Genomic DNA, 25,843 nt, shown 5'->3' with positions numbered 1-25,843 from the left:
TGGCAGCTATATCTTAATCTAAACCGATTCCTAGGAAATTTACCAGTAATATTGAGAGTCATGGGAGGCCACCGTAGAGCAGAGGTTAGCATGTCCGCCTATGACGCTATACGCACGTGTTCGAATCCTGGCGAGACCATCAGAAAAAAATTTTTCGCGGTGGTCTTTCCCTCCTAATGCTGGCAACATTTGTGAGGTACTATGCCATGTAAAAACTTCTCTCCTAATAGGTGTCGCATTGCGGCACCCCGTTCGGACTCGGCTATAAAAAGGAGGCCCCTTATCATTAAGCTTTAACTTCAATCGGACTACACTGTGAGAGAAGTTAGCCCCTGTTCCTTAGTGGAATTTTCATGGGCAAAATTTGCAATTTGCAATTAAGAAAAAATCCTTCCTGTTAAATTTCGAGAGAATCGGTTAACAAATGACTACATTATTGCAAAATTTCTCAAAATCGTACGAACATGTACCTCTTGGACAGACGAACAGACAGACAGATAGACAGACGATCAGGCAGACAGTCAATAAGGAAACAAGGACAGACAGACGGATAGAGAGATGGACAGACAGACGGAGATACCTAAATCGAATCAGAAAGTTATTCAGAGTCGATCGGTATGCTTGTCAATGGGTCTATCTCCCTTTATTCTGAGTGTTACAAGCAAATGCACTAAATTATAATACCCTCTACCACAGAAGTGGTGTACGATATAACAGGTAAAAGCGTGCTTAGTTCTGGCGGGACGAATTATATACGCCCTCCATCATGGATCGCATTTGTCAAATTCTTGCCCAGTATCCCTTTATAGGAAAACAAGTGATAATGGATAAAAATTGCTATGCTATTGGAGCCATATCAGGTTATGAACCAATTCGGACCATACTTGGTTTGGATGTTGGAGTTCAGAGAAAGGTCATTCTGCAAAAATTTCAGCCAAATATCAGTTTATTAACCGATTTAGTCCATACTTGGCTAGAGGCTCAAGATCCGAGATCGCAGCTATATCAAGTTATGAACCGATTTGGACTATAGATAGAAGTCACAATAAAACACCTTATACAAAATTTCAGCCAAATCGTATAAGAATTGCGCAGTCTAGAGGATCAAGCGGTCATGATCCAAGATTGGTTTATATGGCAGCTATATCAAAACATTGACCGATATCGCCCATTTACAATCCCAACCGACCTGCACTGCTAGGAAGTATGTGGGCAAAATCAATTATCTAGCTTAACATCTTCAAAAGATAGCGTGCTTTCCACAGACAGACAGACAGACGGACATGGCTTGATAGACTTAAAATGTCATGGCAATCAAGACTATTTACCTTATGGGGTCTTACCCTAATATTTCCACTTTCCACACACGGAATGGCTATGTTAGTATACCCCCATCCTGAGGTGGAGGGTATAATAAGTTGAATTTTATTTCCGTTTCTATTTTAACTTTATTATTGGTATAGTAAAAGTACACTCAATTTTGTGTCGTTGAGGCTTTGTCAACCGAACAACAAAATATTTATTAATATTCCAATCAATCTTATTTTATATAATAATTAGTTTTGTTTCTTTGATTTATTACCGTTATTACTATGTGGGGGTACACATAACCGCAATAATAATAGAGCGCATTCAAGGTTCAAAAGAAAATTACGGTGTAGATGGCAAACGACGAAACAAATTTTGGTTTCACTACGAAATTTATTCCCAACAAAATATTAAATACTTACATATTTTCATTCAAGAGTTCCCACGAGCGAAGGTCGTCTTAAAAAAATTCTATTAAGACACTAAACCGCACTAACTTTTAAAGAAAATAAACTCACACTGCCTTATACTCGTATACCAACGAGGACTTTGGTTACTCGTGAACCCAAAAAAGTCATCCTTAAGTCCAGTCCTATTTCATCAAACAAAACAACATAAAAGTAAGCAAAGCCAACAACTATAAGTTGTAGAACTGTTCTGTAAAGGATGCTCTTGTGTACAAGCAACACTGTTGCTTTTAGTAATTAAAATATTTATTCTCCATCCGTATAAGATAAACTACAAGCAGCAACAGCAAACTGTTGCCAAGGCGGAATGGCAAACAGGAACCCAAAGAGATGGAAAAGGGGGACAGAGTAAAAGAAAGAAGGCACAAGTCATCACTAAAGTCATTACTATGAAGTACTGGGGACCAGAGATCCGTATCCTTCTTTCGAATACAGCCAATGAGCCAATGTATTGACTTTTTATTGGTGGCATTGACCAGTGAGTGTGTGTGTGTGCGTGTTTGTGGGGGAGGTGGACACAACAAACATTAGCGAGTGAGACCGAATGTAAGCAATGAAATTGAAACTGATGGGCATTTGTCTATTCATTGAGTAAATAGCACTGACAAGACAGACCATTCAACAATCGATGCTAGCTAGCAGTGTTGCCGTTGTGTGACTTACAAATATGTTAGATATACCACTGATGAGAGATATGTCAATCTCGTTATTTCGCTTAAAATTAAAAAAAAATTAATAGGTTAGGTTAGGTTAGATTGAAAAGAGGGTGCAGATATTAATCCGCCCATACCACTATGAACATACACCTAAACCAATAATCAGCTTTTTGTGCTCTCTAAAAACTATAAAGTAACATCTAAAAAGAAAATGTTAAGTTAGGAATTCCGTGCTACTTAAAAAATCCTTAATTGTTTTCAATACCACTCCCCTAAGTTGGTTCATGTCTGGTATTGTGTCTCCACCTAAGTGTAGGTATCTGATAGACGCGAAAGACGGGCAATAACATAGGAAATGCTCCAACGTTTCATGATCTTCCCCGCATGTCCTACACATGCTATCACTTGGCGCACCGATTTTACATAAGTGAGCTCGTAGTCCTATGTGTCCCGTTATGATACCAATAGCTATACTGACCTCTTTCTTGATTCCTTTCAGTAATTGCCTCGTCTTCTCACGATCTGGATCCCCCCATAGGATTTTCGCCGTCCTGCCCACCGTTTCGCTGTTCCACAATGTTGCATGCGCATTCGTCGCCCATTCCCTCAACTCGGATTGCGTCGACCCGAAAGGCTTCGGGTTAACCAAGTTTATTGGCGACAGTCCTCTGGCTTTCACCGCCAAATCGTCTGCCTTTTCATTTCCCCTTACTACGTTATGCCCTGGCACCCAAACGATGCGGATTTTGCCATCCTCAGAGAAGGCGTTAATCTCCTTCTTACACTGCAAGACTGTTCGTGACCTTACCGTTCTGGTTGTTGTTGCCCTTATGGCAATTTTACTGTCGTTAAAGATTTTCACACTCGACAACCACGCGTTAGCACCACACCACTTCACGCATTCCGTGACCGCCCGGATCTCAGCCTGTAGGACCGTATTATGGTCAGGCATTCTAAAACAAATCCCAGTCCCTGGGTTCTTAATGTAAACCTTCAGTCCCACTCTGTCCTCTAGCTTTGATCCATCCGTGTAACATAATCTTCCAGATGGCAATACTAAGGTTTCGTCAATCCAAGACTGTGGCGATGGCAACAGTGCCTCGCACTCGACTTCAAGGTTCATCTCAGGTATCCGATCGGAGACTTCTTCCCTTCCTTCCAGATTTCCTATCGTCGCCTCGATTATATCGCGATGGTATGAGCTGCTCCCATCCTCAATCCATTCTCCCATCGCCTTTAGTCTCATAGCCGCAGTGGCTGCCTCACACTTAATCTGTATGTCAATGGGTCGGATATCTAGAATAGTCTCCTGTGCCCTTGTGGGCGTGGTCCTCATCGCTCCGCCTATGTCAAGACAACATGTTCTCTGACCCTGTTGTATGGTCCTTATGTTACACTTTTTCTCCATAGCAGACCACCAAACTACTGAGGCGTAAGTATGTATTGGTAAAATCACGCTCCTGTAGAGCCAGTGGACTATCCTCGGATTCAGTCCCAATTTCGAGCCTACGGCCCGTCTACATAGTGTCAAGATCACACCTAAGCATTTGACTTTGTCAAAATAAATTGGCCCATCTTCGTCTTCCTCGTTAACATGCATATTTCAGTCTTATCTGGGTTAACATTGAGACCTCTGGGTCTAGCCCAGTCAAATGCCATATGCAAGACCCTTTCGGCCCGTCTGCATAGCTCGTTCGGATCCTTACTCCTTAAAAGTATTATAACATCGTTTTCGTAGCAGATGGTTTCAAATCCCTCCTCAGTCAGCATCCGTAATAGGTCATTATGGTGGTCACCCATAGGAGCGGCGATAAAATGCCCCCCTGCGGCGTGCCCTGTGCCACTTTCTCCCTTATATTTATGCCATGAGACACACAATTTATGCACCTGTTCTTTAGCATATGGTTTATCCAGTCTCTAAAGACCGGGTCCACCTGGTACTGGTTTAAGGATTGGATCAGTGTGTCGGTCTGCACATTGTTGAAAGCCCCCTCGATGTCAATGCATACCGCCAGTGTGTATGTTTTGGCATCGAAGGATTCTTCTATTTTACGCACAACCTCGTGCAGGGCATAGGCATGCTGTTTGTATTTGAGCAGTTCGAAGCTAGAGGACAGAATACGCCTTGGTGCATGCAATGAGGACCCAGTTAGTGAGATCTGTTCCCTAATGCAAATTTTGCATTTTTGCCCATGTCCATTCCACTAAGGAACAGGGGCAAACTTCTCCTATATCAATGAGTGCTGTCTGATTCAAGTTTAAGCTCAATGATAAGGCAACTCCTTTTTATAGCTAAGTTCGAACGGCGTGCCCCAATTCGACACCTCTTTGTGGAGAAGTCAATACATGGCTGCCATACCGAATAGTACAAGACCTCACAAATGTCACCAGCATTATTTTAAATGATTTTCATACCTTTCCAATGATATATAAAATATTTCCATACTTCTATATACTCTAAATTCCATCTAGACTTTACTAAACTCGGTGTGAAAATCTATATTTGGAAATTGTACCCTTATATGGGAATTTTATCAAAATATTGATCGATTCGTCCATGGGTTGTTATATTCCTTTTTTAAGCCAAGAAACTGTCCCAGGCCAAGTTCTTTGAAAAATTGGAGTAAGAATGTGGGTTCCAGAGCAAAAATACCAAAAATCGGGGGTTCGTTTGTATGGGACCTCCGACTTAGATATAACTGCCTATCCCCTGATTTAAGCTCTTAGGCCTATAATAGATTCATGTATTGCTCGATTTCGCTGAAAATTGGAACAGTGAGATCCGGTAGTAAGTTTGGTCTTGATTGGACCATATATGGATTAACTGTCATGTGGACCAATCTTTTTATTAAAGGTCTATTTGGCATAAAAGGCGTTTTTGTTATCCGGTTTCGCCGAAATTTGGAACAGTGCATTGGTTTAGACCTCTCCAAATCTTTTCTGAAAATGGTGCAGATCGGTCCATATTTGGATATGTCTATAAACCGATTCCCCCAATAAACTACTTTGGCTCATAAACGATGCATTTACAGTAGAGTGTCCCGAAAGATTTTGTTTGTTTCTGTTTCGAGACGAGCTCAATGATCGGATATGCAAATGGAAAACGAAAGCCAAAGATAGCAACACACACCAACCGCTATGGGACGCGTTTCGTCTTTGTTTAGAAGACTTTTTAACCATATGTGATGGCTTCATGGGCTTCAAGGGCCGTGCGTTGGTATGTAGTATTTGAATCGTATTAATAGCGAAAACGCATCTATGATACAATTACCACATTAACCACACTCGACAAACCTGTCTATTAGCTGTACTTTTTCCCAATGCATGTGTTTTTGTGTAATGACAGACATTCTTTCTGTGGCAAATTACACTTCTTCCATACTACACATGATTTTGTGCATCAGTTGGAAGTTGTATTGATGGCTTCGAACGTCGGCGGGGATTAGAACCTCGGCACACGGAGCAACAGCGAGAGCCGTTGCCGTTGTCAAGCGTCAACGGCCGCATATCCTTTATGCATTGTTTGACCGTTTTCGTTTTGCAAGTAATGTAATCTAAGTGGACATTGCATTTGTTACCTTACCATCACTTTTTCCACATATCATTTTTTCAAACCGTACGCAATAAATTTTGTTCAAAATCGGTTCAAATTTAGATAAATATTACCCGATTTACACTTACTAAAAATTCAATTGGAAAGGGAAAAATTGATGGTAAGCTTTTTCCTATTGGCAAAAAAAATCTTTTTGTATCGTTCGGTAGTTCAATATAAGGACCGTCCGTCCAAACGTAATGCATTTTTAGCTGTTATCTGATATTGCCGCCGGAATTCGAACTCAGGCATTCAGCATCATAGCCAATATAACCTCTCCAGTACTATGGAGTCCAAAATTTCCCTACTTATAAACGACAAAATAATGTGAAGATGATACAGAGGAGGGAAAAGTCAATTCAGCAGTCGTTAAAATGTGAGTACGTAAAAAATACATGCGACGTCAACGGGAAAATATTTGCGTTATTTTCTTAACATTTGAGATGAAAAGTCTTTACAATCAATCTTTTGTCTTTATGGCTTTTGTGGAACTTTTCTATAAAGTTCATGGGCAACTCTGTAGCCTGTATGTCTGTCTGTCTCCGGTATAGTGACAGTCATGATGTGGCGTAGGCAATGACAGATTGTCTGGGAAACAACACACGATGTGACGTTTTTATTGATTCTTATGCCGCCACTCATTCATGGTCGACAGATGTCATCGATCGACAATATTTAATGTACATTTGATTTGTTTGTAATTAAAATTTGAATTTCCGCCAACAGCAACTGTTTCCTTCCATCATTCAAGGATATGAACGATGTGGAGGTATAAAGGGCGATACAGGTTAATAAATGTAACTGGACAGGAACGAAACAGTAGACACGTTCATAAGCATTGAAATTGGTGTGGAATAGTGAAAATGTCGTTCTATATGTGGTAAAAGGCCTTTGTAGGTAATAATGGGATGATTAAACCACAAACCCGACCAGTTTTATGCCAAAGTAATTTCTAAGCTGGGAGATAAGAGTTAAATCAAGGAATAAAAGAGTTTTACCTGTGACATCCTCAAATCAACTCCTTATTTCGAATTATTAAGTGATGTGTTTAGTCGAAAGCCAATGCCAAATTGGATTTGTTAATAGGCCACAAGGCAGGCCGCTTAGTAAGCGTTTTTCTCTTTATAAAATAAACGAAAAAATCCGCTTATAGGGTATTAAAATAAATCTTTTAACAAACGCGGCCTTTCACAAGCGTAGGAAACGTCATTGATTTATTTCGAAAATTAAGTTATGGCTTTCTCATGATCCTTCAGAACAAAATTTGCTTCGTCGCATAAACGACTATGATTTGCTTACCAAAATCAAAGAGTCTATAAATTTTTAAAGCCCACTGTTTCTGTCGACAAAAATATGGTCTGATACCATTTCTTAGGACGTTATTCTCAAAAAGGCTATATTTTCTATTTGGTGGAGTTTGAAATGAATCTTTGCTTTTGAACTTTTATCAGACAATATAACGATTGATTCCGAAGTGTATTTTACTAAGCTTGGAAAATTGACTGATGCACTCAAAAAAGGAAAGGATTTTTATCCTTTTTTTATCCAGATTTTATCAATAGAAAAGGTGAAGTATTCCACGCGTATAATGAGAGACAAACATATGTAATAACCCCCGCCAAAAGCTTTTGCAATTTGAAGGGGATGTGCTTCCATATCCACCATATACTATACACGAAAAAATAAAACGTTTGGGAAATTTTTACGACAAACAAAGTACTTTTATCACGAAGCTTTGTATTATTGTAACCGTGTAACGTTTCGCTTTAACATATCAAACGTAAGTAATGAACATAATATTATTGAACGTCACTAACTCTATGTATTGTAAACCCTACGTTAATTTTAATTGGAAAATTGCTTCGATGGCCGAAAACGATTATTCGTATTTTGGACCCTTGCGTCTCTCCTACTAAAGAGAAAAGGTGAGTATTTAAGCGTATAGACCAGTGGTTGGCAAAACACTCAATCTATTGCGCATTACTTTGTATGTACACAAGAAAATGATCCCAAGCAGACTCATAGGCTAGCAAATAATTGCAATTGTGCGCTCGTCTCTGGAGGCCACCGTAGCGCAGAGATTAGCATTTCCGCCAATGATGCTAAACGCTTGGGCTTCGAATCCTGGCGAGACTATCAGAAAAAAATGTCTGATGGTCGCATCAGAAAAAATTTCCTCCTAATCTGACAACATTTGTGAGGTACTATGCCATCTAAAACTTCTCCTCAAAGAGGTGTCGCATTGTGGCACGCCGTTCGGACTGGGCTATAAAAAGTAGGCCCCTTATCATTGAGCTTAAACTTGAATCGGACTGCACTCATTGATAGGTGAGAAGTTTGCCCCTGTTCCTTTGTGGAATGTTCATGGGCAAAATTTGCAATATTTCGCTCGTCACTGATATAGACACATTCTCACACACACCAGTTTTTCTTTTCCCTGAGCAAAGAGCAGACAGAACATTGAGCAGCCCGGACGAACGCGGAGGTGATCTTAGAAATTGACAAAAATCATTAGAACAACTCACATATGGCAGCCAGGCGCAAGAAAACACAACAAAAATTTCTAAGGCACATACATTGTTTCGTAATATTTATGAGAAGAACCACAGCCATTTTTTGTTTTATTTATAGCATTACAAATACAGCAGATCATTATACAAAACCATAATGGAGTTGTGCGAAGTTGGAAGGCTTTATATATAACTAGCTGGCCTGGGCCCGCTCCGCTACGCCTTCTTTTACTTTATATGGAACAAAAGTTTCCTTGGAATATTTATTTTCGACAATTAAAGAGCTTTTAGGGAAATACCATGCAAACTTGACTAACAGTTTAACAAAATAAGTGCCTTTATTGGTCTACGAATTTAAGTTTGGATATAAGGTGTACTCCATCCTTAAAATACTTCATTTCACCCCGATATTCTCATGATGTCTGATTTAGTGGTGTTTTCGTGGGAGAGGTGATCCCCCAGATACTTGGCCCTGAAAAATATCAGCATCGTGCTCTTCTCTCAAATATCATTTATTTAAACCCCATATTGCCATTGGCTTAAGAGGAGTTTACAGGATAAGGCGTCACCCAAACACATGGCCCAAAATAGGTTATCAAATTCGATTTCTAATCTCAAATGTATTTCATTTGAGCCACATATTGGCATGGTCGAAACATTTTTTCCCTTTGGAGGTGTTTTGGGAAAGGGGTGATGCCCTAAATACATGGTCCTACATTTGGATATAAAAATTCGTATTCTACTCCCAAATACCTTTATTTGAGCCCCATATTTCGATGGTCACTAAAAAATTGCTGTTTGTGGGGGTATTTTAGGATAGGAGTAGACTCCCAGAAAATTGGTCCCGAAAATGGGTATCAATTTTTGCTCTAACCCCAAATCCTTTCATTTAAGCTCAACATTGACATGGTCGGTATATATGGCCGAATTAGGGGTGTTTTGGGGATTAGGGTGGTCGCCCAAATACTAAGCCCGGAAAATATATCAGCAACGTGCTCTATTCTCATATATCTATATATAATTTTTTTGAACCTCATATTGCCATTGGCCTCGAAATTGGATATCAAATTCGTTTTCAAATCTCATTTAAACTCCTTATTGCAAAAGTCAGCAAATATAACCGGTTTGAGGTATTGGCCCTAAAAACTATAAATATTTAGTTCCACTCTTTTTAAGACCCAAATTGTCTTGTTGAGCAAATACGTCCTATTTGGTGGTGGGACGTCCGGTAGACAGTTGGCCCTAATGTTGATATCAGATACGTGGTCTATTCCAACATACCTTTAATTTGAGCCCCATATTTCCATAGTCGGCAAACATAACCGGCTTGGGAGGTGTTTTGTGGGATGGGCGGCCACTCAGTGAGTTGGCCTTGACCATATATATCGGATTCGTGTTCCACTCCAGAAACCCTCTTTTTTGAGCCGCATATTGTAATAGTCAGCAAATACTTACTATTTGGGTGGTGTTGTGGGGTGGGGTGGCCCCATAGACACTTTTCCCGAATATTGATATCAGATTCGTGCTTTACTCCCAAAGACCTTTAATTTGAGCCCCATATGGCTATGGTCGTTTTTGGGGAGAGGCGGTCCCCCAAACACTTGGTCCCATATTTGGATATCAGATTCTAATTCTACACTCAAATACTTTTTATTTAAGCCACATATTCCTATGGTAAGTAAATGAGTCCTGTTTGGGGGGTGTTTTGGGGAAGGGGTGGACCCCCAGAAACGTGGTCCGACATTTGGATTTTAAATTCGTATTCTACTCGCAAATACCTTTCATTTGAGTTCCATATTGCCATGGTCGGTAAATATGTCCGATTTAGGGGTGTTTTGAGGGTTGGGTTGGTCCCCATAGCACTTGGTGCGACAATTGGATATCAGATACGTTTTCTTATCGTAAATGCCTTTCATTTGAGGCCCATATTGTCATGATTCGTCTGAATATATATTTGGTAGGTTTAAGGGTGGGGCGGCCTTCCATAGGTACCCCGCCCGAAATATAGATACCAAATTTTTAGGGTACTATATGAGAACACACAAAATTTCGCCTAAATCGCACCACCAATCTCCGAGATCAGGAGTTTCTGAAAATTAGGGTAAGGGGGAGGGTCCGCCCCCCTTCAGATATCAAAAAATGTAGTACCCTATTTTCACCACGGGATCATTATGCACCATCTGTGAAAATTTCAAGAAATTCGTTTCAGCTGTTTCTGAGTCTATATGGAACACACAAACAAACAAACCTACAAACAAACACAAAATGATTTTTATATATAAGATTGTATATCACAACATCGAAATATATCCAAATATACTCTTAAAGAGTTGGAACTACCAACTGAGATCTGTTTATAATTCGTTAAAATTTGTGTTTGAATTATGTTACAACATTAAATTGGTCTTGGCATTCTTTTCAATATACACAATCCATTTTAAACGTTTGACGTTAAATTAATTTATAAATAAAGAAAATTTATTTGCACCCCCGAATGACATGTGCTATATATCAATAATCAATAGTATTGTCAGTGTAAAAAATAAACTTTATATTTGTCACAAATTCTTGCAAGATTTTATATTTTATTATTGCCGAAAACATATACTTTTATCGCAAACAAAGCCCAACGTTTTTCAGAAACGAAATTTACTAGGCGAAAATTTTATTTATATAAAAAGAATTATTTTTTGCGCTCATGCATGTCGCCTTTGGACTATTACTTCTGATCTTTGCAAAAAAAAAAGGGAACCTTCACCTCAAATCAGGATAATCAGAACCACTTGTACCAGTTTGCCAGAAAGAACGGCAAAAGGAAATGGATTAAATGTGAACCATACAAGAAATCATGTTTACTTTGTTGCCGGATGCACACACCGAACGAAAAATTGATACCAATAATTAATAGCAAAGTAATACCAACACAATACCGTATGGTATGGACGATGTAAAGCATTATAAATACCATATGGTATTGTTTTGGTATTAATTAACTATTTATATTGCTTTACTATCAATGTCATTGGTATCAATTTTGCTTTCGGTGCAGGCATATACTTCAAATTAGAACGCCTGGATTGAGCAAAACATGTGGGTGGTTGTCTTTTTAATTAGGTTAGGTTTATTTGGCAGTCTGCCATCATATTCACTTTCACGTTTTCGTCTATTGTCATACCACAGGAACAGAAGAAGGAAGATGCCTTCTAGTTCTTACCGTTGAATGTTCACATCCGCTAAACCACACAAGTTCTCAAAGAAACGAAAACCATTAGTGGAACACCTTCTGACTGCCAGTGCGGGACACACACACAACAGATATTCTATAGTTTCTTCACCCTGGATTTCCTCAAAGTTTCTGCAAAAGTCGTAACTTGCAATCTACAGCCTGACACCATATTTTCCGATCAGACATTGACGGACACTATGACTGAGACGTCTGTTCTAGTCAGCGACAGCAAAGCGGTAGACCTCTTTAAGTCTAGATTGGATCACTTAATTTTGGTGTGTTCACAACCGTTCGAAGCCGCCGCTTGACCAAAGATAAAGCTCTCTTGGCCTCACAGTATTGGTTGCTGCAATTTATCTAGACACAATGTCCAGAAGCATTAGATATAGCATTAAATTCAGAGAATCAGATGGTGTCGTCCTCAGTGCGGCTGTGATGCACAAACAAGCCGTCCTTTGGATTCGACTAAGTATTGAACTTTTGAAGAGCTATCCACCACAACACCATATAGCATTTATGTCTAACAACTGCAGTATATACCCAGCACATGACACGAGGTTTAAGCCTCCCACTTTTGCCAATGGCTCTTTTTCAAGTGAAAAGGGCAACAGTTTCCTTTCTTGGCCATTCCAAAATGTTTGATTTGAAGTTAAATTTCCTGACCGTTTTGCTGGTCAAGAAATTTAACCCAGGTATTTTGCGCTTTCAGTAAATGGAACAATCTCTCCTCCTAAGGAAACATATGCCACTGCGAGCAACTTGTATCCCCTGTTGAAAAAAACAACTTCCGTCTTAGACGGATTTACACCTAGAAAACTTTCGGTAGTCCACTTTGCCATCATACGTAGAGCTTGCTGAAGTATAATTCAAAAAAACTTACACCTAGCCAAAAGTGTCACGTCATCAGCATACGCGACCACTTTTATACCGTTTTCTTCCAGAGATATTAATGTATAGTTAATGGCTATTTTCCGAAGTAGAGGAGACTGAATACCTTCTTAAGGTGTTCCTCTGCTGGCCCCGCTTTTTATACCCACCACCGAAGGATGGGGGTATATTCATTTTGTCATTCCGTTTGCAATACATCGAAATATACATTTCCGACCCTATTAAGAATATATATTCTTGATCAGCGGAAAAATCTGAGACGATATAGCCTTGCCCGTCTGTCTGTCTGTTGAAATCACGCTACAGTCTTTAAAAATAGCGATATTGAGCTGAAACTTTGCACAGATTCTTTTTTTGCCCGTAAGCAGGTTAAGTTCGAAGATGGGCTATATCGGACTATATCTTGATATAGACCCCAAATAGACCGATCCGCCGATTTAGGGTCTTAGGTCCTAAATTTGGGACATTGAGTTGTGTTAGGCCAGTCGACATCTTTCTTCAATTTGGCCCAGATCGTTCCAGATTTGAATATAGCTGCCATATAGACCGATCTCTCGACTTAAGGTTTTGCGCCCATAAAAGGCGTATTTATTGTCCGATTTTGCTGAAATTTGGGACAGTGAGTTGTGTTGGGCCCTTGGAAATTTTTCTTCAATATGGCACAGATCGGTTCCGATTTGGATATAGCTGTCATATAGACCGATCTCTCGATTTAAGGTCTTGCGCCCATAAAAGAAGCATTTATTGTCCGATGTCGCAGAAATTTGGGACAAAGAGTTGTGTTGGGCCCTTCGACATTCTTCTTCAATTTGGCCTAGATCGGTCCATATGGATATAGCTGCCATATAGACCGAGTTTGCCGAAATTTGGGACAATGAGTTGTGTTAGGATCTTCGACATTTTTCTGCAACTTGGCCCAAATCGGTCTAGATTTGTATATAGCAGCCATACAGACCGAAGTTCTAGGCCCCATAAAAGGCGCATTTATAATCCGATTTCACTGAAATTTGACACAGTGACTTATGTTAGGCTATTCGACATGTTTCAAATATGTTTCAAATCGTTTCTTTTTAAATATATCTACTAAAAAGCTCAATATTTAGTTATACACAATTGAACCATGACTTGTACTTATTGGTATTTGGTCCAAATCGGAACATATTTCGATATAGCTGCTATGGGGCATAAGGTATGCATATTTCACCAGATTTTGACGAAAAGTGGTTTACGTATATGCCCGAGGTGGTGGGTATCCAATGTTCGGCCCGGCCGAACTTAACGCCTTTTTACTTGTTTTGTTATGACTTTCAACATCAATGTCAAGTTTTGTCCACCTCGATCAAAAACCATTAAAGTCGGTCCCCCGATTAGCCTTCTGCGGCCCCTAAAAGCTTTAAATGTAGCTTGGTTTGTTGGAAAATCGGTTCTTAAAGAACAACAATACCGTTCAACTAAGTTAATTTTGGGTGGATTTGGTCTGGACGAACTTAGCAGGGCTTTACTCGTTAAACTCTACTCTACCGTTTGTCATTTGAAACAAATCATTAAAAATGCTTTTGATTTTGAAAAATTAATTTGGCATAAGGGCAGCGTGCATACCTTTGTTCCTTTGAAAATAAGATATCTTTAAACACTGTGCACTACACCATTAATGTTGCAGTATAGTAATTTGACTCACCTGACAACATGCTTATGCCTTTCGACCCAATATTTGATGGCGCTTCGCACCATCATTTCCTGTTTCTTTGTCAGACCATTTGGGTTGGTGCCATTGATGCCATTGAATGTTTGCAAGGTGGATGGAGCACGGAATTGTGCACCCCAATCAGCCTTTGTGTTGTAGATGCCGGACATATCTAGGTCATTGACTGGCTCTTTTTCTGCAAAGAGTAAACGAAAACGATGGAATCGTAATTATTTTTGAAACACCATCAAAAAGGCATCACAAACCTTCGTTGTTGATTAACTCCGACTTTGAGTTGGCGGATAGCGAACGGAACAGGGCGGCCGAATTAGGTCGATATGTATCCAACGAGGCGGACAGCTCCATCAGAGGTTTCATTATGCCCTTCAAATGCTGCAACTGTTCACAGGCGAAAATCAGCCAGGAGCAGAAAAGAACATCACACAAGTTCGAATGGACCATCGAAAAGAGCAGGTAGTAGACCTGATAGCCGAATGAGATCATGTAGAACATGCCCTGGCTGGCATCCCAAGGATAAAACGATTTAATGGGCAATCGAGGAATGGGCACAGTAATGGTTGAGTTTGTCTCCTTGTCATTGGCGAACTTGACACTTTCGCCAAAGAAGGTGATGGTTATCCAGGCTGCGAATAAAAACAAACACAAGGCAAAACAACTAATCATTCTCCACGGGTGAGAACATTCAATTATGCGGCTATCTCACCGACAGCTGATGCCACCGTGGTCAGCATTACCAAAAAGAATAATTTCCTCATCTTGGCTAAGGCGATTGAATGATAGCGGGCGTCGGACTCTGCAAACAGTGGGTGGGAATTTGGCTGGTTCCAGATATTCAGTGTCCTATGGCCTCACCACATCATGTCATAGCCACACACAGACCAACAAGTCGCCGAGCAACGGCAGCACCAGTGAAAAATGTTTAATTAAAAATAAATTCTGCAATTAATTGATGCATCTTCCAGATGAAATGGCAGGCAAGGCAACTAACAAACACTCATTAAGTACAGCCCCTTTAATTGCAGCATTCTCTTGGCCACCATTTCATATGACGAAGCATGCTTCTCGGCCTCCTCCGCACTCACCTGTAAAAGTTCTTCTGATTCACCGCCAGGTAAATGAATTTCGTAATGCTATGTGTAAAGAATAATGCCGTAATTGTATTACCAGACAATTCGTTGACCTCGTCGGCATTAAGAGCCATGTTGACCAGAATCAAGGCGAACTGCACCAGTATCAATACCAAGTGTATGGACGAATAGATGTTCTTCAGCAAAGCGGAACCTCCAGTGAATGCGTGCATAAACAGGCCCGAGTACTTCATCAGCCTGATGTTGGGCATAAGGTCAGCCACGAGGCCGACATATTTTGTCGGTTGCAAATTCGCTTGCATCTGTGGACGAATGGAGGAGGAATTATATGTTAGCACGAGGAAATGACCACTTGAACAAAAACCAACTACACACACACTGTAACAACAGTAGAACATTTTTTATTAAAAACATATTAGGAACATTTTACTAAAACTAAGTAAAAGCGTTCGGCCGGGTCGAATCTTATATACCCTTCACCATGGATCGCATTTGTCGAGTTCTTTTCTCGGTATCTCTTTTTGGGCCAACAAAAAATACAAGAAAGTATGCTATTGGAGCTATATCAAGTTATGGTACGATTCGGACCATAATCGGAGTGTATATTGGAAACCATGGCAACTGTCATTGTGTAAAATTCCAGCCAATTCGAATAAGAATTGTGTTATTTAGGGGCTCAAGAAATAAAATCGGTTTATATGGGAGCTGTATCAGGCTAAATACCGATTCAGACCATATTTAATACGTACGTTGAATGTCATTAGAGAAGCCGTTGTGCAAACTTTCAGCCAAATCGGATAATAATAGCGCCCTTTAGAAGCTCAAGAAGTCAAGATTCCAGATCGGTTTATATGGCAGCTATTTAAGTTTATGCAGCGATTAACATTCGGCACAGTTGTTGGTAGTCATAACAAAATACGTCATGCGAAATTGCGCCCTCTAGTGGCTCAAGAATCAAGATTCAAGATCGGTTTATGTGGCAGCTATACAGGTTATGGACCGATTTGAACCATACTAAGCACAGTAGTTGGAAACCAAAACAAAACACCTTATGCAAAATTTTAGCCAAATCGGATAAGAATAGCGCCCTCTAGTGGCTCAAGAAGTCAAAATCTAAAATCGGTTTTTATGGCAGCTATATCAAACCATGGAGCGATAAGAAGTATTTATGCAAAATTTTAACCGGCTAGTTTTACTCCTTCGGAGTTAGCGTGCTTTCGACATACAGACGGACGGACGTAATGACGATCAAGAATATATATACATTATGGGGTCTTAGACGAATATTTCGAGGAGTTACAAACAGAAAGACGAAATTAGTATACCCCATTCTATGGTGGAGATTATAAAAAAGTATAAAAATAACGTTTTTAGCTCTTTCTATTTGCTAAAAATCAGACTGTTGGCCTAAAATCTCAATACAGTCGAAACTGCATAAGTGAAATGCTTAAATGCATCAATTTGGTTCCACTTATCTGTGATTTTCAGTTTCAGTTTCATTTTCATTTTTCATTTCGCTTCTATTGCTTAACTGCAATAGTGAAGTAAGTGAAATCTAATTTTCCAGTAAAGTGCTAATTATGTATGAAAAAACTTGAGTTGAAAAGGATCAATGCTTAGTTGAACTCTTTAGAGACAGAAACAATCGTTTGCAAAGCGATGAAATATGTTTTTGCGAATTGTATCGATGACGCGAATTTTTTATACCCTACACAACCACTGTGGTACAGGGTATTATAACTTAGTGCATTTGTTTGTAACACCCAGAAGAAAGAGAGATAGACCCAATGATAAGTATACCTATCGACTTAGAATCATTTTCTGATTCGAATTGGCTATGTTCGTCTGTCTGACCGTCTGCCCATGTTCGATCGTCTTAAAATTTGGAACAGGCATGTTTTTCGGCCTAGAGACGAAGCCTGTTGAAATCGAAAAAATCGATTCAGATTTGGATATAGCTCCCACATATATGTTCGGTTTGGACTAATAATGCAATAATGTGGTCATTTGTTGACCGATTATTTTCATATTACTGGTGAATTTCATAGATATCGGTTCAGATTTAGATATGGCTGTCATATACGTATGTTGCCCAATTTTCACTTCTAGAGCTACTGTAACCGCATTTATTGACATCTTTCCAAAATTTTGCACAACGCCTCGATGACTACCACACAATCTAAGAAGTTTGGTGGAACTCGGTTCAGATTTAGATATATACCTCCCCTGTAAAGAGTGATTTTTTAGCCGGGAATTCCTGACATAAATTTTCTTTTTGAGGCTACTTTTAGTATTCAATACGCACAACGAGCCGATTATTGGCTCAGGTGTATGTATGTCCATAGTGGCATGGGGCGGATTAATATCCGCTACCTCTGTTCAACCTTGTCTAACCTAAACCTTGTGTCATGCACTGGATGTCTACTGCAGTTATCACATATTTAATGGTGTATGGTGTTGTGGCCTAGTGGACGGCGCCTCAAAATTACAAATATTGTTCCATAAGATGGCTTGTTTGTGCATCACAGCCGCACTGATGACGACACCATCGATGTTCCAGGCTGTATGGTTATGCATTGCCTGAGCCTTTTTTTGATAAAAAAATACTGTTCTACAATTGCTGATAGAAACGATTGGAACTATAAAATTCCTGATAATAGAAGTTACATAGACTTTTATATGGAAGGTTCCAGACTACACGACCAGATGGTCTTTGGGGTGTTCTCTGAAGGACTGGAACCGAGAAGGTCACTCGCCCACTGTAGTGTATAGTAAGCGGAGATCCTTGTAATTAAAGAAGTGGTGGAATGTCTAAGATATAATAACATAACGACGATTGACATAAATATCTTCTCAGGCAGCCAGGCAGGGATTAAATTTCTGGGGAAAATATCTCTGAATTTATAACCCGCTCTCGACTATAGTAGATCTTTCAACGAGATGGCTGAAACAGATTAAAATTCATCTGTTTTGGGCACATAGATATCCCAAGGAATTGTAGAGCAAACGAGTATGTGAAACTAGGAACTACCTAACATATTTGAGGGAAACTGAAATCTGTGGGTATGTCTCTAGCGACATGTATGTTAAGTCTTCTGGATCAGGCGCGAAGGGCAACGAATGACAGATGCTCCCAAAGTGCGGGTTGTGAAAAACCCACTGTTGTAACCGTGTACGTAACTTCTATTACCGGGGATCTCGTTGTTCCAATGTGTTCTATCAGGAATACTGCCACAGTACTTTTTTTTATCAAAAGGCGGCTCAGGTAATGTGTAATACACACTGGGAATTGCCTAATCCGCAACAATGGAAATTGCCTAATCCGCCACATGACCAAAGGTAATTTCCCTTAGATTACAGCTGTGGTCGCAGCAATTGGTCTAACCACAATGGTCAAAGGCATAAGATTTAGCATTTAATTCAGTGTTTCAGATTGCGTAGTCCTCAATGCGGCTTTCATGCACAAACAAGCCACCCTTTAGACCCAGATAAGTATTGAACAGTAGGTGGACTTTTGAAGCGCGTCCACCAGATCACAACACCATATAGCATTTTAGGTCTAAAAAGTGCAGTATATACCCGGTGCATGACACTCGTTTTAAGCCCCCAACTATTGCCAATGGGTCTTTTGCAGATGTATAGGGCAAGAGTTGCCTTTCTTGTCCTTTCTAAAATGTTTGATTTTATGTTAAATGTTCTGGCTAGCAAAACACTCAGTAAATGGAACATTGTCTCCTCCCAAGGAAACAGGTGCCACTCTCTGCTGACCCATCTTTTTAGATCTACAGATCCCAAGCCTGTCGTAATGCATATTATTTGTAAGAATTATTAATAAACTTTCTCACGGTATTATTGCTGCCCAGAAACTTCAGCTTCCTTATGATTGACGTAGGTTTTACTTTTTTGAAAGCACCTGTGATGTCCATTGTATGACAGTGAGAGAACCCTCTTTGTAGGCGACCAGGTCATGGAGGACCGTTTCAGTTGACTTGCCCCTACTACAATATATGCATGCTGTTGCCGAAACAGGAGATCTCTAGAGATCTATGCCCTAAGTTATGGTTGTATCAACCCCTCTGAAGATTCAGGATGTCGACTAATAGGACGAAAAACTTTCGCCTTCGTGTGGTAAGGTTTCCTTTTGGAATGAAAATGACCTTTGTGTTCTCCATTTACGACTGGCTGATGCAAGCAGAGTATATCACCTAAGCCAAGGAGCCAGTCAGTAGGACACAGCTTGTAATTCAGCCGATGATACATCATCAGGACCTGGCGACTTAAAGGAGTCGAAACTTGTTGTCGCTCAAAGTATTTTCAATTTAGACACAATTTTGCATACCAGTGACAACCTCTTGTGGCGGCATGTTGTCCATTGGAGAGTTTCCTGTGAAATGTGTATCAAACGAGAAGTTCTTATATTTCCTCGCTAGATATTGTCCATACATTTTCCGACTTCTGAATATATCGCACAGTAATAGGTTTCAAGGAAAGGATCTCCTTAACCTAGAGGCCGCATGAGTATCCAGTATTTGTTCTGAGCCTTTCTCGCCCTTATATTTTCTAAGCTCAGCGTTATAGATGTTCCAATCGAATAGTTTCCTGCAGCCCTTCCTTAGACCTACCTGTCTGGGTTCCACCATGGCATTCGCTGTTTGCACCTTGGTTTGGCTCTAGAACAAGCTAACACAAGCGAGTCAATCAGGGCCTTCGTGATCCGCTTGACCATTATGTCGATGTCCTCAGCAGTTTCCACTTCCTTTTCTGCCCTGAAAGGGATAGTCGTGCAAACTGTGTGCCAAAATTTAACGCAATCCACCTTAAGCCGAGCGACCACTTCTGCAGTATTTTTTGTCTAAGCTGAAACTAGTGTAACGATGATGATAGAAGCTGTGGTCATCCAACACTCTCCAGTCGCAAATCCTTCCGCTAATATTCTCCGATACATAGGTGACATCTTGTACCTCTTGCCTGTTCCTGATGATAAAGCTCGATTTATTTCCTTTATTTCCAATCGCCAGATAGCAACTTATAATACAGGTTTTTTTTTTTCAGGAACGCTTCAAAAGTAGACCGATAGGGACATCCGCTTTTTGACATTTAGCTTCAGTAAGGTTTGCAGTGTCATGATGGATATAAGATATACGAGCCAACAACGAGTTGAAATTATTAAAATTTATTACGGAAATTCAAGGTCAGTAAACCCATTGTTTTGATCGAAAAATTCATCTTCAGCGATGAGGCTCATTTCTGGCTGAATGGCTTCGTTAATAAGCAAAATATGCTCTATTGGTCAGACAGTATTCCACACGAACTGCATGAGTCATCATTGCGTCCCGAAAAAATTACGGTTTGGTGCGGTTTATGGGCCGCCGGCGTCATTGGGCCGTACTTCCTCCGTGATGATCAAGACCGGCAAGACTGAGAATCGCTACTCAATGATAACAGAATATTTTTGATCCCAATGGGAGATATGGACTTGGAGGACATGTGGTTCCAACAAGGCGGCACTACAAGCTACACAGCGAATGGTGGCTATGCAAAAGAAGTCGGAATCCATACATAATGAGATCGAACAAATTTCACAGAAATAAATAATTTCATGGATATCCAAAAACGTATTTTTTTATTAAAAAAAAATAATAATAATAATAAACAAATTTTGAAGCGCTCTTATTGAAAATTCTGATATATTCGATAAGCAGCTCACACCTTTCGTTGATACAAATACACTCTTTTTCCCTGCAGAAACATCTTCAACCAGCACCTTAGGGCTTGAAGGCGTCATCTCTGAATCGTGTGCAATGTATAGGGAAGCCAGCCACTAATGAGAAATATTAAGAAAAACATGAAGACTACTCTTTGCAAGTATACAGTCTCTGTCTCTCCCATTCCCCGTACCCTTAAATAGTTTAAATTCAGGAATTATAAGTCCACGAATCATTCCTCCACACACCCATGAATCACGGATAAGAACCACATCAAATCCTCCTGCCATCAAAAGTACCTTTATTGCCGCCGAAGCGGCCTTACAATGGTGGAGATTTATGTGCAGAAACCAGACCGTAGTCAGGATTCAGAATTTCCACAACTGTTGCTTAAAACTCATCTTCTGAGCCCGCCAGGTGTTCATCCTCACAATCAATTATTAGGATACAAGTCCTTCAGACTTGTTGATGTTTGCTGGAGTTTAGTACGAATACTACATGGCTCCGGTCACCGTTACTTTACTTTACTTTAATTGGCTATGACAGAATATTTGTTCCACTAGCCGAACGTAGAATAGCGTTCCAAGCGCGTTCATTCTAAAATGAACGCGCGTTCATTCTTCTGCGTTCATTCTAAAATCTCTGACACCAAGTTTCGAGGTGTCTCCCACAACTTGATCTTTGCATCGAGTTTTTGGTCTTCCCGGTTTACGTGTACCACCGTGTTTGCCTTCAAAAGACTTCTTTGCTGGAGCTTCTTCATCCATTCTGACGATATGGGCTAGCCAACGCAGCCGTTGTATTTTGATGCGTGTAACTATGCTATCGTCGTCATACAGCTCATGCAGCTTGTGGTTCATACGTCGCCTATATTCTCCATTATCGCAAACTGGTCCTTATATTTTACGAATAATCTTTCTCTCAAATACTCCAAGAACCATATAACAGCACGGGTAGTATCAGTGTCTTGTATAGTGTAATCATCGTCTGTCGAGAGGTGGCCTCGTTTCTAATGGGCGATTTCAATGTCATGGGCGGGGAAGCGTTCGTATTCTTTCTAGGCGCTCGTAGAAAATATCCTTGATCTGTACGTCATTGTCTTCCTTCGGGGCATAGGCACAAATAAGGCTGATGTTGAAGAATTTGGCTTTTATGCGGATTGTGGCTAGCCTCTCATCCACCGGAGTAAATCTGGAATCTGCATCTTCTCTATAAAGAGTGCATACAATCCAGATGCAGATCCGCAAGTCATGTTCCTTTTTTCGTTTGCGTGGGGTCTGTGTTTACTATTCCTTAGTTTCTCATAGTAGTTCTCTTGTTGAGCCTGTTGGATACAAGTCCTTCAGACTTGTTGAAATTTGCCGGAGTTTAGAATGAATAATGCATGCATGCAGATCCGCAAGTCATGTTTCTTTTTTCGTTTGCGTGGGGTCTGTGTTTACTATTCCTTAGTTTCTCATAGTAGTTCTCTTGTTGAGCCTGTTGGATACAAGTCCTTCAGACTTGTTGAAATTTGCCGGAGTTTAGAATGAATAATGCATAGCTCCGGTTGCCGTTAACCTCATCCAATCTACCGATCTTCAAGTCGGTAGTTGAGAGATTGGAATTACAAACCCTTAGTCTCCCAAGCATGGATTTAGGATCTGAGAGAATCCTTGATATCCAAGCGTTGAGAAGGAATATCTTCTTTCTTGACTACATCCAATGCTGCGCCTGGCTAGATCTCGTCAATCTTTCCAAGGGCGCAACGACACACTTTAATTGAGCGTTGATCTCCGAAAACAGTTTATTCGTATCGTCCTCGATACCAGCCTACATCAACAAAAACTGGCGAAGACCCAGGCAATTCTGCAAGGACATTGGAGTATACAGATGGCGATCCATTGACTATACCATTTCAATTATCCCTAGGTATGCAGCCCTGATCCTCTCTCTTGTCGACAACATGCATCACCAATCTGTACTTAGGGACATAGGCAAAGTTTCTTGGACCCACATTCTTGTTTTCCTTTTTTTTTTTGGAATGGGATGCCCTCTAGGTGACCGCAACAATTTCGGCGACTGCGGTGCCGTTCCTGAATCTAGACGTGTAGCCTTTAGGGTAGACAGTGCAGCGATTCTCCGCGCCCAATTAAGAGAGTATCACTCCTTATCGGTGAGAGTTTCACGATCATCGCACCAAGCTTCACAATAAACCTTAGAGCGATGGGCCTTCTATTATTCAAACCTCTTAAAGAGCGTGATGGTTTTCCAGCGAAGTCCGATGGCTAAGGCAAATTATAGACATGCGAAGAATAGAATAGATTCAGCTTTGTTCTTAAGACTCGAACCGGGTGTATTTAAAGCCCTGCAGACCTATAACGAGTTACAGAGGATCGAAATAACCAAACGTCCGCTTTCTTTAACGGTTCAAAGCCTTTAATGAAAATTTAGTTGATTCGTTGGCTAGGCCAGGTTGTTCGAGTGAATGAATAAGCCATCATATCAAAATGAACTTAAAATGAAAATGATGGCAAGCGCACTAGAAAAGCTTTCCGCCTTAATTTTGGCGGAAAGATTAAGAGAAGGAAAACATTTCGTAACTAGGTGAAAGAAATTTGGGAAGAAGCGCAGAAGATTAAGGCTCTTCTTTTTGCATATTTCCTGTCATTGAGAATAGTTTACAAAAATGTAAGTTCATTACATTTTGTGTGCCTTTAGGTGAAACTTCTTTTGGCATTTGATCTTTACTTTTGTTTAAAACGCTTTTGCAATTTTGAAACTTTTAATATACACTTATTTGAACATACATAAAAATGAAGTCCTTTTTCAATTTTGTGTTTAATACCTTGATGCTTTATTAGTAAAAAGCTGTTTTGATTCTTTCGTCAGATCCAGAAAAATCCAAGTTGTGTTCAAGCTATTTTCTTCACTTTTGTTTACGTTTTTGAGCGCATCATTTTGTCACACTGGGTATAAATAAAATCTTTAACTTGGTCCACTAGACGATATTGTTTGCAATTATATACTCTTTTGAATCCTGGCGCTTTTGGCGCCCAAATAGTTGTTTATTTAAAACTTCTTAACGATTAATATTTCTTTATTGTATTTTAAACTTTTAGTTTTTTTTTTTTCTTCTTTTGTGAGACCGGTCTAAACTTGTTGAAGTGTCGTACTAAAATGAATCCAACGAAATCTTTGCCCTAGGACGCGACGTGTCCTTAACACATTCATATTATAAATTCCCACGCTCGAGTACGCCCATAGGCACAAACCAGGGCTACTAGAAAATGCACAGAAAACAAAAACCAACAAGAAATAAGAATTTTAAATTAATTTTTATTTAAATCAATGCCTATTTAATGTCAAACTACAACCTCAGGGGTAGAAGAAAAGGCGAAAGAGCGCAACGAACACTCAGCGGCTGATGTGGCAGTGAATACTTGAACAGAGTAAAGGTTTCCATGGACATTGATATTGAAAATATTTTGGTCAGCCATCAATCGGGTGTGGTCGATGTTTTCTAGTTCGTCTTCGTCATCCCCTTGACTTTATGACTCTCATTAAGGGATTTTAAAAATTCTAGGCGTCTGTTGTGTTTTCCCAAAATTCCCACAATTATCGTTAACTGCTTTAACAACTAGGCGCATGTAAGCTAACAAAGCCATAAAGAAAGACCATGCTATGTGCTATGTACTATATCGCGATTGAAGAAGGCGTAATTTATAACTTGGACATTTTTTTTTTTTGTGCAATTTTTTCTAACTTGAAAATCGCAACTTATTGATGCTGCGCTTTGCATCAGCCGAACGTATTGGTACCGTAAAAAAGCTAGTTGGAAGTATACACATACCCTGGCAGGGCGCGAAGCTCGACATAGTGTGAAAGATGGACATTCATCATCTCACAAAGGCGACGGTTCTCATTTGTCAGGCTTAAGCAAGCAAAACCAAGGTTTAGAAGCGGATAAGTGGGAGGTCTTCCTCAGTTTGGAGAAGGGGGAAGGAACTCTCCTTGTGGTGGGCCTTGACCAAGTCTGTGCGACAAGTTTTGCTAAGACTAAAGACGTGGCGTTCTACGGAACCTAGTCTGTCCTTTTATACCCTCCACCATAGGATGGGGGGTATACTAATTTCGTCATTCTGTTTGTAACTACTCGAAATATTCGTCTGAGACCCCATAAAGTATATATATTGTCGCGACATTTTATGTCGATCTAGCCATGTCCGTCCGTCCGTCTGTGCGTCCGTCCGTCCGTCCGTCTGTGCGTCCGTCCGTCCGTCCGCCTGTCTGTCGAAAGCACGCTAACTTCCGAAGGAGTAAAGCTAGCCGCTTGAAATTTTGCACAAATACTTTTTATTAGTGTAGGTCGGTTGGTATTGCAAATGGGCCATATCGGTCTATGTTTTGATATAGCTGCCATATAAACCGATCTTGGGTCTTGACTTCTTGAGCCTCTAGAGGGCTCCGATTTGACTGAAATTTTGCACATATTGTTTTAGTATCACTTCTAACAACTGTGCTAAGAATGGTTCAAATCGGTGCTTAACCTGGTATAGCTGTCATATAAACCGATCTTGGGTCTTGACTTCTTGAGCTTCTAGAGGGCGCAATTCTCATCCGATTGGAATGACGTGGTTTGTTATGATATCCAACAACTGTGCTAAGTATGATTCAATTCGGTTCATAACCTGATATAGCTGCCATATAAACCGATCT

At 40.1% G+C, this 25,843-nt stretch overlaps 1 protein-coding gene across 2 annotated transcripts in view; it reads right to left on the bottom strand.

The window, feature by feature from the left end:
- Positions 1-24,308, bottom strand: part of LOC106085816 (odorant receptor coreceptor) — a 67,263-nt gene extending 42,955 nt beyond the window's left edge. Inside the window, exons 1-6 of one of the 2 annotated variants that reach the window (XM_013250238.2) lie at positions 24,154-24,291; positions 23,973-24,093; positions 15,435-15,742; positions 15,056-15,192; positions 14,598-14,975; positions 14,326-14,527 (exon numbers count right to left, since the gene is read on the bottom strand). In XM_013250238.2, the coding sequence (XP_013105692.1) occupies positions 14,326-14,527; positions 14,598-14,975; positions 15,056-15,192; positions 15,435-15,742 (1,025 nt within the window). In that variant the 5' untranslated portion in view covers positions 23,973-24,093; positions 24,154-24,291. 2 annotated transcript variants of the gene reach the window in all.
- Positions 24,309-25,843: the final 1,535 nt, after the last annotated feature.

Source organism: Stomoxys calcitrans, chromosome 2, assembly GCF_963082655.1.
Source record: "Stomoxys calcitrans chromosome 2, idStoCalc2.1, whole genome shotgun sequence".
In the NCBI taxonomy this organism is placed as follows: Eukaryota; Metazoa; Arthropoda; class Insecta; order Diptera; family Muscidae; genus Stomoxys; species Stomoxys calcitrans.
The sequence above is the reverse complement of the archived record's forward strand: the minus strand, read 5'-3'. Positions and strand labels throughout refer to the sequence as shown.